Source organism: Lepidochelys kempii, chromosome 1 (assembly GCF_965140265.1).
Source record: "Lepidochelys kempii isolate rLepKem1 chromosome 1, rLepKem1.hap2, whole genome shotgun sequence".
Taxonomy (NCBI): Eukaryota; Metazoa; Chordata; order Testudines; family Cheloniidae; genus Lepidochelys; species Lepidochelys kempii.
Genome location: NC_133256.1, coordinates 81,800,078 through 81,818,249, shown reverse-complemented (window position 1 = coordinate 81,818,249; position 18,172 = coordinate 81,800,078). Strand labels below are relative to the sequence as shown.

The 18,172-nt window shown below is 41.0% G+C and overlaps 1 protein-coding gene across 5 annotated transcripts in view; it reads right to left on the bottom strand.

Annotated features, from left to right (window-relative positions):
- Positions 1-17,709, bottom strand: part of NDFIP2 (Nedd4 family interacting protein 2) — a 65,956-nt gene extending 48,247 nt beyond the window's left edge. For 2 of the 5 annotated variants that reach the window (XR_012159337.1, XM_073347439.1), the window contains exon 1: positions 17,461-17,709. Coding sequence is in view for 4 of the 5 variants with exons in the window: in XM_073347439.1 (XP_073203540.1) it covers positions 17,461-17,496 (36 nt within the window). In the remaining variant the exon portion in view is untranslated. The remainder of the gene's footprint in view (positions 1-17,460) is intronic. The other 3 variants (XM_073347428.1, XM_073347451.1, XM_073347460.1) reach the window with 3 other exon arrangements.
- Positions 17,710-18,172: the final 463 nt, after the last annotated feature.

Below are 18,172 nucleotides of genomic sequence, written 5' to 3'. Positions count from 1 at the left end.
AACAAGCTCACTTTAAAAAAAAAAGCATTTTATGTTTGCCAGTTAACACAAAATTCATCACCTAGTCGGAACTCAATGAGAGCATATGCCTTTGACAGGCAGAAAATCTGGATAAAATTAAGAAAAATGATTCTTAATACCAACTCATTTTAGATGCAGGAGTTCCACATTAAGAATTAAATATGTTTGCCAATAAGCATCTTTATTGTGCTGGGGTTCAAAGTTTTTCTTAGGCTATTACAACAAAACTTTTGTAAAATCAAGCATCTTGGTGGGGGGGAAGGGGACAAAACTTTTGTATAATCAGGGGGATATGGTAGCTTAAGACTGGGGAACACAGATACTTTGGACTAAAAACAATTTTGAAAGAATTAATTTGGGCTGAAAGTTTCCAGTGTCTGATCTCAGCCAAAAAGTGAAATATTTATCCAGTTCTAGCAAAACATTTTAAATAATTTGAGTTACAGAAGCCAGAGATGGTGGGAAAAATACACAGGAGACTTTTTTCCACATCTTCTAGGTGACCTTTTGCTTAAGACAATGAGGGATGATGTCGATGTCAAATTTGATTTCATATTCCTCATAGGATGGAGGAAGAATCCAAGTTTGATTAAAGTTGGTTCATTATTTTAGAATTTCATGAACATTTTAAAATGTGTAAGTCTGTACATGTACATTACAGCCTCTTCCATGCATTTGGAGCAGGGACCTGGAATTGAGTCCTCCACTTCCCAAATGACAGCTTTAAGCACAGGCTACTGGCTATTCTAGAGTGGCTCAAGCTCTCAAAAATTTCATCAGAATGGAAACAAATGTAAAAATTTCAAAGTTTTTCACAAAAACAGAATGCGTGTGTTTCTAGCCAGCCCAATTTAGAACCTATTAAGGATTTCCCATCATTTGTATGCATTACCAAGGTCTGGAAATTTACCTGACTCTCCTAGTTGGCCCAAGAACTGTGCCTACTGGCCAGGATGCAAAATATCTAAGCAGTCAAGACCCTTGTAATTTAAAGGAATAAAATTGTGCACCATTTCTTCAGGGGTTCTCAAACTGGGGGTTGGGACCTCTCAGGGGGTCACAAGGTTGTTACATAGGATGGTTGTGAGATGTACACCCCAAATCCCGCTTTGCTTCCAGCATTTACAATGGTGTTACAAATTAAAAAACACTTTTTTATATAAGAAAGGGGGGTTGCACTCAGAGGCTTGCTATGTGAAAGGGGTCACCAGTACAAAAATTTGAGAATCACTGTTGTATACTGTATTTAATGCTGTCAAACTTCTAATTTATTAACTTAAAAGTGTAACTTATTTCTCATCTTTGTTATCCTCCCTTTTCCATCCTGGCTTAACTCCTCTATTCCCTTCTTTCCTGAAACAGATCTTGGAATCTCTCCCCCTCTCTTCTCCTTAGAATCTCTTTCTTCTTTTCTTTCTCTGTCTTGCCCCTCCCACCCCCCACCACCCCCATCTTCCTGTATTGTCTACTTTGGAGCTATTTTTTCCCTCCACTTTTCACTCTCAAATCTCTCAACACTTCACTTTTTAACTTGTTATAGACTCTCTCTATTCCACATGTCCCCTCACATGCCTTCACGTTCATCTACTCAAACATATGTATTGAATGTTTTACCGCACTCCAAACGAACCAGAAGATTAGACCTGTTAGTCCCAGAGAAATACAAAATATTGGGATCTGTAGTCTCCAGCATCGGTCTCCACGTAAGAAGCCAACTCCCCTCTTCTCCCCAGTTCCCTCTAAGCTGCACAGCCATATAGCAGTCTATCAAAGACTGCACAGATGCACCTCCCCCCCAGCCCCGGGCTGCTGCAATGAGAGGGGGCTAGGTGGAGTCCTCTCTCCCCACAGCAGCCCCTGGGCAGCCTGCACCCCAGAGCCCACACCCTGAGCCAGAGCCCTCATCTTCCCCCCGCTGCACACACACACACGCACACACACACACCTCAACCCTGTGGTCCCAGGACCCCTGCCACACCCCAAACCCCTCATCCCCAGCCCCACCCCAAAGCCCACACCCCCAGCCAGAGCCCTCACGCCCCACACTCCAACCCCCAGCTCTAGCACTGAGCCCCCTCCCACACACCCGAACTGCTGCTGCTGGCCCAGAGCCTGCCCAGCTCAGGCGGCCCCTGAGCCAGCACCAGCCCCTGCAGAAGTCATGGAATCTGTTACTTCCGTGACCTTCATGACAGACACACAGCCTTAGACATTTGTAAACAAATCCTCCTTATGCTCTTCAATGGATCATCTTTGCTGTCTGAAGGTTGGGTTCCCTGAGCAGAACTTCCTGCTACTCCCAACTCCAGCTTACTGCGGTCATGTGTGTTCATATATAATAGTGGTTCTCAACCTATTTACCATTGTGGACTGCATATGCAGCTCTCACTGTGTTACATGAGCGGCATCCACACAATATATATAAACACTACTTGTATGTCCATGAGGTCACATGGACTGCAGCTGTGTGCTAATTGGGCTGCAAGTGGCCCGCGGGCCACAGGTTGAGAACCAATGATATATAAGAACACTTCATACATGCATGCACACAGCTCAACTTTTTGCTAATCTTTGCATACCCAAACTAACAGGGAGGAGGCACTATTTTTATAGTTTCAGTATACAGAGTAATAAGGTAGACATTAGATGTAAATTACATATGTGATAAAAATGTACTTTTATTACTTTTAAATTTGATGTGCATATATATTAGCTTAAATCACATGCAAATTTGTAACATTTAAATCTTAAATTCTATTATTTAACATGCTAACTTAGAAATGAAAACTACTTATAGAAAAGATACCTTCCTGAAGCTGCTTTGTGTATGCTTGCTGATGTACACAGAAATAACTGTATAAAGCTATTGCTTAAAGGAAAAAAGGCAAACTGAATTAGCTTCCACCATTCAATTACCTGTGTTTCTTGGCTCAATCCCTATCAGTAATAGGTAGTTGACTGCAGTTACATTGCATGTAGCTTTGCGAGTCTGGTGTGACCTGTACAAAGTACAGCCCTTTCCTAGATCAGAATAATTATATCTAACAGTGAGTCAAAGATGAGACTCCTCCTCAAAATAAATCTGAAATGAAGTGTGATGACATGGAGATGCTTTTAAATAGTCTAAAATCAGATCTGTAACCTAGTTACTGAAATAGACTAACTTATTCTACTGCCCCAATATGTTTATTATTCACCTATAATGCTTGAATGCAATGGGGACTGTTTAGGGAGGCAAATCAATTGCTCCTCAGACAAGAATAATGAGGAGTCCTTGTGGCACCGTGGAGACTAACATTTATTTGGGCATAAGCTTTCGTGGGTTAGAACCTATTCTTTCATGTATTTTCACTCCATGCATCTGATGAAGTGGATTCTAACCCACAAAAACTTAGAGACTAACAAATTTATTTGTGCATAAGGTGCCACAAGGACTCCTCATTATTTTTGCTGATACAGATTAACACGGCTACCACTCTGAAACCTGTAAGATAAGACTGTTGCAGCACACACTTGGAAGACAACGGGTGAAACTACCAACTTCCACAATCCTATATTTTATCTCCAGCAAATAAACAAGTCTTAATATTTCCAGGCTGGTAGCCTGGAGATCAAGAGGATACTGAACAGCTAAAAGCCCTCTGACAAGAGGCGGGGTGATTGCCAGGAGCTGGCTAGGAAGTTGTCAGTGACCTCAGACAGCCACATGTCCTGCAGAAGTGTAAACTAGCCTGAGCCTTCCCCAGTTCCAGGGAATGGTAAGCCTTAGAAAGAAGCAAGCATGCACGTAGAATGTTTATTGTATTAAAATGTTTTCACAGAGATAGTTTTGTTCCAAGTAAATAATATTTTACTTTAGGAAGGCTGTTTGGTCACTAGTTACCACTGTCATTGCTGCCAGAGGCAACAGATTTTAGGTGCTGGGCCAACATCAGACCAGTCAAGGTAATCACAACTGATACCCAGAGGGCTACACCCAGAACCCAGTACAAGAGTGGGAGAAATTTCATGATTCTATCCTGAGAAATCTCATGATTCTATCCAGCCTGAGGAGGTGCACTCAAGGAGACCAAAAGCAGTCAGAGGTGCAGTTAGCCTGGGAACTGTGATAATCAGTAATGCTAGGAGTACACAGACTAATGGAGATAACTTTTGTAATGCCTATGCAATAAATGTTTGCGATGTTAACTTTAAAAGCCACATCTCACTCGACCATTCTATAAGTTCAAAAAAAAGGCTTTGTTTAAAAATATTAAATTATATTCAAGAACTGATTCCACATTCCATAACGTTAGTTTAGAAAAAAAAGTGTTGAGACACTAAAGAGCATATTAGAGACCTTTGAAATACTCACCAATTTCTTAATTTTATACTAAGAACTACAGGATTAGAGTACACAAAGCTACAGTGAGCCCACCATTCAAGACATTTGGAGAAAAATACATTAGAGAGATTGCATCTGCAAGAGTCACCAGATGTAACAACTCTTTACCAGAAAACTGAAAAAGCACTACTTTTTCCATATTAAATGCAAATGGATCAGATATGGTCTCTTCTGTCGTTTGTGAAGATTTTAGTCAGGAAACAATGTTTTCTTTATTAAAACTTGAGAGAGAAAACACTGCTTTACAACTACTACAAGATCAAGAAACTTTAAAGGCCTTCTCTTCATCAAAAATGTGCAACTGTCATGTCTTCAATGTTGCAGAAAGTGAAATTGTGTAACTATACAGCCCTAACTCAACTTGGAATGACACCCAACTATAGGAAGTCAGTTGAATGTTTTAGAGCTTGACGTGGATCCAAAAAAAGGACAGCTTTCAATAAATGTAACAGGCTGGGAAAAAAGATCAACTTGGTCAATTAAGCTCAGGAACTTTCAGAAGAGTATTATTGCTCCAAAAAAATTTCTTAAACTGTCAAAACTAGGGCTGTCAAGCGATTAAAAAAATTAATTGCACTTAAGCACGCTGTTAAACAACAACAGAATACCATTTATTTATATATTTTGGAATGTTTTCTACATATATTTTGGAATGATTTCAATTACAACAGAATACAAAGTGTACAGTGCTCTTTATATTTTTTATTACAAATACTTGCACTGTAAAAAACAATAGTATTTTTCAGTTCACTTAATACAAGTAATGTAATGCAATCTCTATCATGAAAGTTGAACTTACGAATGTACAATTATGTACAAAAAAATAATGGTATTCAAAAACAAAACAACCTAAAACTTGCGAGCCTATAAGTCCACTCAGTCTTACTTCTTGTTTAAGATCAGTACAGATTTAGGGGTAGGTTGTGAAACTCCTAATTATCTTGTCAGAAAATCATTGGAACTTGCACACCTAAACGACTTAGGCATTTCTAAAAATCTCACTTAAGGGCCTAACTTTAGACCTTTATTTTTTTAAATTCTTATCCTCAGTCCCTGGTTTCCCCCCCACCAAATCTGGAAAATACAGAGTTAATGTCAGTTTGAATTTACATTGTGTTTTTTCAATTGAGGATTTAAGTGCCTTACAACAGAGAGCACAAAGTAGCCGCCACATCTTTCAGATATCAAGGCCATGCATAGAGATGCAATCTTTTTTTTGTTTGCTATATGGGGGCATAATGGAGCAGACTTGGAACTACCACATCAGAAACCCCAGGTCTAATCTCAATTCTCACAAAAACTTCCTTTAACCTTGGGCCACCTCTATCCTCAGTTATTCATCTGCAAAGTGTAGATCAGATAATATTTGTTTTAGAGGTGTGAGGCCTTGCTAAATATGGGCTGTGAGCATTCAGGCCTTATTAAACCTAGTTACCTTTGTAACTCATGATCTAAGCTCTGAGCCAGGAGAACACCTTTCCTTATACTGCTGCAATTGCAGTTTCTTACCTCCATGCCATTTTAGTGGGGAAAGCAGCTGAGCAGAATCATTTTCCCTAGATTTGTTCTCTCAATGCTCTCTCTTTATGTAAGGCATAAATGCAAGTCTCAATACTAGTGGTGCCTCTTTCACTCAGCACAGAGAAATGCACAGGTCTGCCCATGAACTTCCTATGGTGGGCTCTGCACATGCACACATGTCCCAAGAACCTTATTGCCAACTGGCAAAGGGGTTACAGCAATCTTCTGATTTTGGTTTGTACATTCAGGTTCACCAAACAATGTCATGTGAAGTCTCAAATGAAATCCAGTGTGTCACTGGTTATTCATATTATTGTGAAATGTATGTACAGATACTATGTAAGGAATTATCTATATATACACTGAAAATATGATCTTAAAGTCTGTTTCAAGGTATTAGTCACCAAAGGTGCCAAACAGGTTCTATCAGACAAGAAATGTACATGCAAACTGAATATTGACTCATTCACAACAGGTCTCGCATTACAAACCTGAACTGAATGCAAAAGAAGAATTGTGGAGACTTCAAAAGAATCAAAAAGGAAGGGAAAAAAATAGCATGGAGAGAAAATCCTATCTGGTGGGTGCACTCCAAAAGTTTGCTTGAGTTTCTGGAGGCAAGACAACATGCTGGAACCCTTCACTTGGCGGGACGGGCTGGGCGGGGGGGTAGTACTTTTGCTTCATGAAAAAGGGATCTGAACCAGGCTTGGTTGAAAACAAGGAAGAGAACTGTGTGATATTAAGTTATTCTCGTGTCAAAAGGTGTTAAATTTAGTCTCTAGAAATCAAGTTATGATTTTATTTTTATATATAATCATTTATTTTCAATATTCTTACTTACTATTGTTTGACTCTCTCTGATAACAAAACTTATTCTTGTTTTCCCTACAAATATACCTAAGTGCTGTTGTGGTAAGCAAAGTGCTGGTCATGGGGAGAATCTTACAAGCTGGTGTATATTGTTACTTTGAGAATAGCAGGCCTGGTAATTCTGTGAGTGTTCAGGGGACAAGGGACTGGACACTGTATAGAATACTGCGACAACGCGGGGGTTGGTGCGTGCCTATCGCTACCAGTACAGAAAGAGTGAGCCTGAAAAGTAGAACTTTGTGCTGCCAGAGGCTGGTGGTTTCAGCGAGCTGATCCACAGCAGACAGAGAAAAGACTGCTTCACACTAAGTGCAGGTTGTGGTGAGGTCTTAGATTATTCAAAAGATTCTGCCACAACCTAAGAACTGTCTCCTCGCCAAATTTCAAATCTATCACCTAAAGCTGGTATAAAAATATTGTTGATTTTTTAAACTGGGAAAATAATTTTTCATCATCAAAAACATCTGATTTTGCATAAATAAAAGACCACACCCCCCCCAGGAATAAGAACATATCTGCTAAATTTTAGCCCCAAGGGTAGAATAGTGACAAAGTTTAAGCAGCTAAAAGTCATCCATTAAAATGGAAAAGCTTGTGCAACCTTAACTGGAGGTGTCATTCATGCTCTGTATATAAGATTCTTTGCTTTGACACACAATCCATGAATACTTCTAATGTAAATTTCTATTAAAGGAGTTAAAAATAAAAGGATAATAAAATGAGCCAATAATAAAAATGTTAGAGTACCTTAATTAACCATCTTACTTATAAGATGATAAAAGAAATGAAATTTGTTTCAAGCACTGAAGATTGCAAACTTCATCGGATGAAGTGAGCTGTAGCTCACGAAAGCTCATGCTCAAATAAATTGGTTAGTCTCTAAGGTGCCAAGTCTCTAAGGTGCCACAAGTACTCCTTTTCTTTTTGCGAATACAGACTAACACGGCTGTTACTCTGAAATAAGATCATTAAAGCTCAAAGATATCTCATCATGGAATTGGGAAAGTCACACCAGTGAACTGGTGGAAGTCACTTCGGAACTTGGATTCAGAGACTGTTGAAGAGATAATCTCACTTTTAACAGCAGTAGCTTCTTCTGCTGGTGTAGAAAGAATATTTTCTTTCTTTGGACTAATTCATTCCAAATGGAGAAATCATTTGGGAACCGAAAAAGCAGGAAAGCTTGTTTTTCTTTTCCAGAACAAACAGGAAAATGAAGGTGAAGACAACTGAGTTAGCTACAGAACCCAATATTTTAAGTTTCTCATGTTGACCTGGCTGACATAGTCTATTTAATTTTTTTTTTTTAATATTTCAATTAACTATTTTAGTTAATTTTAAAATCAGGTTTTTGTTAAAAAACTTGAATGTTTAACTAAATTCAAATGCTTGTTTTGTTAAATTATATATTTGCTGTTGAAGAAAAAAATCCAGAATACATAACATTGTTGTTTCAATTAAATAGAACAATTTAAATGTCTGTCTGGTGATGTTCTCCTAATACAACATGACAAGAAAATCCTCCAAATATTAATGATTAACCTGTTGAATTGGAGATAGATATTTATGAAGTAATTGGAAGGTGAACTGTGTCAATTACCTTTGGTAAATGAAATAACTAATCATTCATTTTCTGATATAGCTGTAAAACTAATCTGAAAAGTTTTCAAAATAAATCACTTTAAAAATGCATAGTGTGTACCTTCTGAAAACGAAACCTACATCTCTGAGTTGTGAAGAATGTGCGTTAAGGTTATACCAACCAACAAGAATGCACTTTTATGTAGAAATCTATGATTAAATTAAGTCTTCCTGACTAGTGATTTAAATCAAATCCATCCTGCATAGAACCATCACCTTTGAAAAGATACTAATAATTGAGAAAATATATGGTATGTCACAATGTTACACTTTATCATTTTTAGCCAACGGGTTTGCCAGTCAGTATTAAGAATACTTAATCACCAGAAAATAATTTGGAAGAAGAAGAATTCAAGCCTTTCACAATTATCGCTGGTGTTATTCTTTTAGGTGCATTCATACCTGATTGTGACATATTAGATTGTAAGCTCTTTGGGACAGGAACTGTCTTTTTGTTCTGCATTTGTACATCCAGCACAAGGGATCCCGGTCTATGACTGGGACTTCTAGGCACTACGATACCACCAAAAATAAGGTATAATGCAATCATTAGAAAGTAGTGGACCTTATCTTTCACAATGACCCAAGGCATACATTGGCTCGTTATTGAACAGACTGGTGATTCAAAAAGGAACTGGAGGTCAATGAGCACTTGCATTTCATAATAAAAATTTTGGGGAACATGAAGGTGAGAAACCCAGAACAGTGGAGGAACTCAGAATTATTTTGCTTCTTGGTTTATATTGCTCAATTTACTGGATTAGTCAAAGTAGAAGTGTACCACTCCATTTGCCTGATCTGTCAGGTGTACATGGTCAAGCTAAGACATGCATTACGTCAAGAATATAAACTAATAAGTTTACCATGCATATAAAAACGTACTTTAAATTTTAGCTTACAGATGAAATTATCCAAAAGTTAAACAGCAGGTCAAACAGAATCTGCTGTTTATATTTTAAAAAAGATTTAAAACAGCACCCTCTGCCCCATCTGAGGTTATATCAAGAGGAAATTTGATAGCTATCTTCCTCCATGCACTAATGAGAGGGTCTTTTTCAATTGTGGGGTAAAAAACTGATTAAAGTTTCTCAAAACAAAAAATGTACCTACTCAGGCCATTAAACAAAAAAGACGCTTTTACTTGCAGCTGAAAGTATTGTCCATTCATGGTTACACCAACTAATTTTCTCATTTTTAAAAAGGTACTCTAGGTATTTCAGTTTTTAGTACAGTACTAAATTCCAGACTGAGCTAGTATGAAAGAGGCCTGTTCTTTGAGGGTACAACTCATCTCACTGCATTAGTTCTTCAGTGCTATACAACATGAAACTTAAGGGGGACAACAGTCTTGCACAAGTCCACTGCACTGAAGAAAATTTCACCTTCAATGGACAGTGGATTTACACTCATTAAAAATGTCAGTATGACTGACTATCTTAGGCATTACAATGAAGACAGTAAAGGTTGTCACTGGGATGTGACAATGTTTCATTGTTTTTAAACACGCGTTTAAAAGCAAACCACTATCTTCAATTTACGGTACAGCAGACACTCAAGAGTAGCAACATATCAGTGTCCTTTCATTATGTTGCTCTTAAGTGGCTGTTGCTCCTAGGGAGGAGAGGGGATGTCAAGAACTCACAAAGAAACAGTAGGGAAAAGCTTTCCAGGAGAAATGTTGCTTGTAAGCAGTGGTTGCTCTGGCTTGTTTGCAGCAACACCTTGTATCTACTGTATCACAACTGCGTCAATGGAAAAAAAAAACCAGTGGAATATCATTATATAATTAGTTTGATCTATTCAGTTATACCAGCCATCAGAAGGGTCTCCAAGACTGACAGGATCAAAATTGCTAATGTAAAAACAACCTCAGTGTGTCTGTCTGTCTCTCTAAAATAAAGCAATAAAAATGGAAAGCCAATATCTTTCTCTGGCACTCAAATTTTAGGCTCAGTGCCATGAGGTGCTGGGGTGAGGGAGGCAAAGAAGAGGAGACTTGACTAAGCCTTCTCCCGAGTTTCTTGAGTAGGTTCACTTTCATTTCAGTGTCTGCACGCTGACAACTGAAGAAGCTGAACTAACGTTGATGTATTTTATTATTTCTAACATGTGGTATTTTAATTAGTTGCAAATATAGCCAGAGTTTGCACTGGAAGCATGTTTTAGAAACCAAAAACCCTACAAGCACTTAACATACTGTAATGATACAGAAAGATGCACAATTTCACGGAATGGAAAAGATGACCGAGAAAATTTAGCATGTGAAGAAGTTGGAAAAAAAGTTTGTTTAGATCGATATCAACTGCATGCAAAGCGAAAGAATGACATTTTTTAATCTTTTAATGCACTATGGACGGTGTTAGGTTTTCTAAATCACACCTCTCTCTACTGTAACATTAAGAGGTTCAGATGCATGTACCTTGCAGAACAGTGATCTTACATTTATTCAATGACTTTCATCAATATAGGTAAGTTATTTAGAAAATGTAGAGAGTAATGAATGTGTCTACCACTAGGGTAAAACACAGCCATCATCAGTAGCCTACACCCTGCATAGCATCCCGTACTTAGAGCCTGACATCCCACACACATGACCTAGCAGGCAGAGCATCATCCCTAATTCCCACACATGGTTTTATGTGACTCCGAGATGGCAGATTGCAACAGGTTTTATAAGCTAAATGGAACTTTCCTAATAGAGGGTTCTGCTTTGGTTAAATCTCCTGGCTTCCCACTCTGTGTTGCAAGTGGGAAGGCATGCTCATCAGGGACCACTGAACCTCATAATAACTAAGGGGTGCTCATGGGCAGGTAGGGGGGTGTAACTGTACATGAACATGGTCAATTTACTTATAGCTGAAGAGGAAGACAGAATGAACCACGTTACTTTGCCTTGGGTCCCACAATAACCTTGTTCTGGATCTGATGGCAACTCTTCAGTAGTGAAAAAACATTGCTTGCCCAAAGATAATCAAAGACCTTACTTAGTCAAGTACTATGGGTAAAATTTTTAAAGATTCCTCAAGAGACTTAAGCACTTATGTCCCACTGAGTGGACTTGCAGAGTCTAATGTTTCACATTGTTTTATTTTTGAAGGCGGTTTTTTTTATATAATTCTACATTTGTAAGTTCAACTTTCATGATAAAGAGATTGCACTACAATACTTGTATTATGTGAATTGAAAAAATACTATTTCTTTAGATTTTTTACAGTGCAAATACTTGCAATCAAAAATATAAAAAGTGAGCCCTGTACATTTCGTATTCTGTGTTGTAACTGAAATCAATATATTTAAAAAATGTAGAAAACATCCAGAAATATTTAAATGATATTCTATTATGGTTTAATCATGCCATTAATTTTTTAAATCGTGCAATTAATTTTTTTAACTGCTTGACAGCTCTAGTTTCTATATATTTGCAGTTAACTACTCTATTTCTACTGTTCTTCTGCAATAGGGACCAAAATGTCATTAAAAAAATAAAAACAAAAACAAAAAACATTTTTCTGCAGACATACTTGAATAAAAAAACTTCAAACAATGAGACACCTGGATAATAGTATCCAAATTAAAGAAGGAAACGATCATACAAATGAGAAGTTGGGGGAAAACTGAAGAAATGTCTCTCTGCTGTTACAATTCCACTAGGTTTCAGAGTAGCAGCCGTGTTAGTCTGTATTCGCAAAAAGAAAAGGAGTACTTGTGGCACCTTAGAGACTAACCAATTTATTTGAGCATAAGCTTTTGTGAGCTACAGCTCACTTCATCGGATGCATACTGTGGAAAATACAGAAGATGTTCTTATACACACAGACCATGAAAAAATGGTTCTCTCCCCCCACCCCACTCTCCTGCTGGTAATAGCTTATCTAAAGTGATCACTCTCCTTACAATGTGTATGATAATCAAAGTGGGCCATTTCCAGCACAAATCCAGGTTTTCTTCCCCCCCCACCAAAAACCCACTCTCCTGTTGGTATGTAGATTCCCTCCTCAGGCCCTGCGCTACCAGCACTCCCAACTACCTTCGAGACACCACTGACTTCCTGAGGAAACTACAATCCATCGGTGATCTTCCTGATAACACCATCCTGGCCACTATGGATGTAGAAGCCCTCTACACCAACATTCCACACAAAGATGGACTACAAGCCGTCAAGAACACTATCCCCGATAATGTCACGGCTAACCTGGTGGCTGAACTTTGTGACTTTGTCCTTACCCATAACTATTTTACATTTGGGGACAATGTATACCTTCAGATCAGCGGCACTGCTATGGGTACCCGCATGGCCCCACAGTATGCCAACATTTTTATGGCTGACTTAGAACAACGCTTCCTCAGCTCTCGTCCCCAACACCCCTACTCTACTTGCACTATATTGATGACATCTTCATCATCTGGACCCATGGAAAAGAAGCCCTTGAGGAATTCCACCATGATTTCAACAATTTCCATCCCACCATCAACCTCAGCCTGGACCAGTCCACACAAGAGATCCACTTCCTGAACACTACAGTGCTAATAAACGATGGCCATATAAACACCACCCTATACCGGAAACCTACTGACCGCTATTCCTACCTACATGCCTCCAGCTTTCAGCCTGACCACATCACACGATCCATTGTCTACAGCCAAGCTCTGCGATACAACCGCATTTGCTCCAACTCCTCAGACAGAGACAAACACCTACAAGATTTCTATCAAGCATTCTTACAACTACAATACCCACCTGCAGAAGTGAAGAAACAGATTGATAGAACCAGAAGACTTCCCAGAAGTCACCTACTACAGGACAGGCCTAACAAAGAAAATAACAGAACGCCACTAGCCGTCACCTTTAGCCCCCAACTAAAACCCCTCCAACGCATTATCAAGGATCTACAACCTATCCTGAAGGATGACCCATCACTCTCTCAAATCCTGGGACACAGGCCAGTCCTTGCCTACGGACAGCCCCGCAACCTGAAGCGAATACTCACCAGCAACCACACACCACACAACAGAACCACTAACCCAGGAACCTATCCTTGCAACAAAGCCCGTTGCCAACTGTGCCCACATATCATTCAGGCGACACCATCACAGGGCCTAAAAACATCAGCCACACTATCAGAGGCTCGTTCACCTGCACATCTACCAATGTGATATATGCCATCATGTGCCAGAAATGCCCCTCTGCCATGTACATTGGGCAAACTGGACAGTCTCTACGTAAAAGAATAAATGGACACAAATCAGATGTCAAGAATTATAACATTCATAAACCAGTTGGAGAACACTTCAATCTCTCTGGTCACTCGATTTCTGATCTTAAAGTAACTACCCTTCAAAAAAAAAAAAAAAAACCTTTGAAAACAGACTCCAACGAGAGACTGCTGAATTGGAATTAATTTGCAAATTGGATACAATTAACTTAGGTTTGAATAGAGACTGGGAATGGTTGATTCATTATAAAAAGTAACCTATTTCCCCTTGCTTATTCCTTTCCCCCCCACTGTTCCTCAGACATTCTTATTAAACCCTGGATTTGTGCTGGAAATGGCCCACCTTGATTATCATACACATTGTAAGAAGAGTGATCACTTTAGATAAGCTATTATCAGCAGGAGAGTGGGGTGCGGGGAGAGAAACACTTTTTCATGGTCTGTGTGTATAAAAACATCTTCTGTATTTTCCACAGTTTGCATCCGATGAAGTGAGCTGTAGCTCACGTAAGCTTATGCTCAAATAAATTGGTTAGTCTCTAAGGTGCCACAAATACTCCTTTTCTTTTTGTGGCACCTTAGAGACTTACAAACTTATTAGAGCATAAGCTTTTGTGGGCTACAGCCCACTTCATCGGATGCATAGAATGGAACATATAGTAAGAACACACACACACACACACACAGATAAATTGGAAGTTTCCATACAAACTGTGAGAGGCTAGTTAGTTAAGATGAGCTATTATCAGCAGGAGAAAAAACACTTTTGTAGCGATTATCAAGATGGCCCATTTAGACAGTTGACAAGAAGGTGTGAGGATACTTAACTTATAGAAATAGATTCAATATGTGTAATGACCCAGCCACTCACAGTCTCTATTCAAACCCAAGTTAATGGTATCTAGTTTGCATATTAATTCAAGCTCAGCAGTTTCTCCTTGGAGTCTGTTTTTGAAGCTTTTCTGTTGCAAAATTGCCACCCTTAAATCTTTTACTGAGTGGCCAGAGAGGTTGTAGTGTTCTCCGACCGGTTTTAGAATGTTATGATTCCTGATGTCAGATTTGTGTCCATTTATTCTTTTGCTTAGTCTGTCTGGTTTGGCCAATGTACATGGCAGAGGGGCATTGCTGGCACATGACGGCATATATCACATTGGTAGATGTGCGGGTGAACGAGCCCCTGATGGCGTGGCTAATGTGATTAGGTCCTATGATGGTGTCACTTGAATAAATATGTGGACAGAGTTGGCATCGGGCTTTGTTGCAAGGACAGGTTCCTGGGTTAGTGTTTTTGTTCTGTGGTTGCTGGAGAGTATTTGCTTCAGGTTGGGGATCTGAATAGAGACTTGGAGTGGCTGGGTCATTACACATATTGAATCTATTTCCCTAAGTTAAGTATCCTCACACCTTCTTGTGAACTGTCTAAATGGGCCATCTTGATTATCACTACAAAAGTTTCTTTCTCCTGCTGATAATAGCTCATCTTAACTAACTAGCCTCTCACAGTTTGTCTGGCAACTTATCTGTATATGTGTGTGTATATTATATATAATTACACCCACACCTATCTTCTTACTATATTTTCCATTCTATGCATCCAACGAAGTGAGCTGTAGTCCACGAAAGCTTATGGTCTAATAAATGTGTAGTCTCTAAGATGTCACAAGTACCCCTGTTCTTTTTGCGGATACAGACTAACACGACTGCTACTCCCAAACATAGGAGAGAAAGTTACATAACACTCTGATCTACTTATGGGACTTGGTTTGCAAATCTCACCCTCCCGATACATTTGCAAATACAACCATTAAAAAGCTGCATTTTTTAACATTTTTAAATATATTTGTATTTTTATCCAAAAACGGTGGAGAAAGTTTTGTTCTTTTAATATTTTGAATCTTCAATCAATTCTTCTGTCAAAGAAATAAAGCAAGGAAATGGTTGGAGTCAAAGTTCTTACACAGAACAGTGTGTGTTGACTTAAAAATTTAACGTAATGTTCATTAGACTGAACAAAAATGATCTTTTTGAAAAACTTTTTACAGGGAGTTGATGATCTACGTCCTCGAAAGCCACATAAGTATTAATTATTCAATCAACAATAGTAGCAGAATTAATTCATCATCCCAATGTATTTATCAGAAAAGGTATCCTGGAGTCACAGCAAGAGGAAAGGTGGGGGAGAAAACAGCTCAGAGTTAGAGAGGGAGAAAAGAAAAGAAATCCATGTTTACTATTCACATACCAGGAAAAAAAAAATACACACAAAGGCAGTTATGGTACTGGTTGGATTTAATGAGCTTACCAATAGGAGTGGGAGGCTCACAAAACCAAGTATTAGAAAAGCCTATTACCATCTTAAAAATAAGATAATGTGCTTTCATGGCAAGGTGCGAATATTGTACAGTGAATCTAAAACAGTTTTGGTTCTTCCACCCTTTGGAGCCATTACAGTATATACACAATTGTATGAGAATCCAGTTGATAGTGTCAGGTCTGCGTGCTGATGAACAGGATAAAATATGACTGAAACAGTCATGGTTCTTCCTAGGACACTACAATAGCACTATCAAAATAATCTCGTTAGTATATACTACAAATTAAGCATGCTATTCTCACTGTGACCTAATCCAAGTTCAGTGCACACTCTTTTAATGTAAAAAAGTTTAATGAAGTTAATAGCAAATATTGCTATAATTACAAAATTCATTTACTTAACCTTCATGTAGTCATTTTCAGATAATTTATGCCGTGAGCTATTGGAAATAAACAAGACATAGTTCAATTTCTCTCATAGAAACTCCACCCAAAAGGAGACTCATCCAAAAATCGGGGCACCTTATTCATACGCAGATCTATCAAATGAATAGTACAACTTCAAACTCCTACCACACGAATTACACTTTCAACAACTTCCGCCCTCTGCCAATTCTGTTCAGATTACAGTATGCTGAGAAGATTAAGCCTATTTCAGACCCTGGAGCAATGGGGCATTTCAAAAGGAAAAGGCCCATATGAAGAATGCTCTACCAGCAACCCTCTCTCCTTTTCATAAACGAGGTTGATCAAAATGCAAGGCCTCTGTTGAAATTCCCCCATCCCTCTTCATTCCCCTTCCATGTTTTCAACGCCAGGCAGATGTAAAAATAAATCACTAATCTGACATTCACTCCCCCTTTGGATAAACTTTTGTCGAGCAACGGTTGGAGACATCGGCCTGCAGTTTAACTTTCAGAAGCACTGGAGCCACCCTCCCAAGTCTCCAAAATCGAGGCCGTTCAGGAGCCAGGGGGAGGGTGGCCCAGCTCCGTTGGGCGAGGACGACCTACGTGCCAAGCACTCGGCCGCCGGGGCACGAGAGGGGATCAAGGTTAAGCGCTGCGGAGCCGCTCCGCTGAGGTCTCCGAGCGGCCCCACCCTCGCGGAAGCTGCGGATTACCCACCCCCGGAGCCCCATACAGCGCCCCCAACAAGCCGGGCTCCCCGGCGCCCCTCGCCGCGTCCCGCGGCAGCGCCCCGGCCGCCAGACAGCACATCAACGACACTGACCCAGGCCGGCTCCGCCGCGACAGGCACCCCTACGGGGCCGGCTCCCCCACCCCGCCCGGCCGGCTCCCAGCATGGGGCGGGAGCTCCACGTCCCTCCACACCCGGGGCAGAGAGAGGCTCGGGCAGGGGCCGAGTTCCCCGGCTCCGGCCACAGGCCCCGCAGCCGGGGAAGTGGCCGCTGCGAGCTCCCCCCGCCCCCCGCGCCGGCCCCGCAGAGCCGCCTGGGCCGCGGCGGAAGGAGCCGGGCCGCTCACTCACCACTTGGTAGCGGCTGGCGGGCTGGTGGTGATCCATCCCGGCCGCCCGCGGGGACAGAGCGGCGGCGCGGCCCAACCCGGCTCCTCCTCGCCCGCTCTCGCCTCGCGGCTACCGCCCTGGTTCCCTGCGGCCGGGCCCTGCCTTCCCCCTCCGGCTGCGGCTGCCTCTCAAGCGGAGCCGGCCCCCTCGCTCCGTCACCACCGCCCCACCCGCCTTCCGGGGGCGGGGCGCGACAGCCACTTCCCTGCGGAGGAGCACGGCGGTGAGAGCGCCGCCACCCCCCTCCGTGACGCACACAATAAAGGGGGGCGGGGAAGGACGCACGTCGGCCCCGGCCTCCTGTGTTACACACCACCTACTCTGAAAGCAACACACCTCTGCCCCTCACACCCACCCTGTGTCCCTCCCCGTCCCCTACACACCCCTGTTCCCCCCTGTCACACACACAATGCTGGGCCTTAGGCCAGCTCCCTACACACGCCTGTTCAAGCACACACAGCCCTCTGCCCCTTGCAGAGGCCAGCCCCCTCCACACAGATGCATACATCAGTGCCCCTCACAGCCCAGCCCTTTACACACACACCTGTGTCACAGGCACACAGACCAGCTCCTTACTGTGCTTCTCAGCCCAGCTCCCTACATGTACACATCTGTACCCTTCACATACAGGGTGACCAGACAGCAAGTGTGAAAAATCAGGACAGCAGGGGGT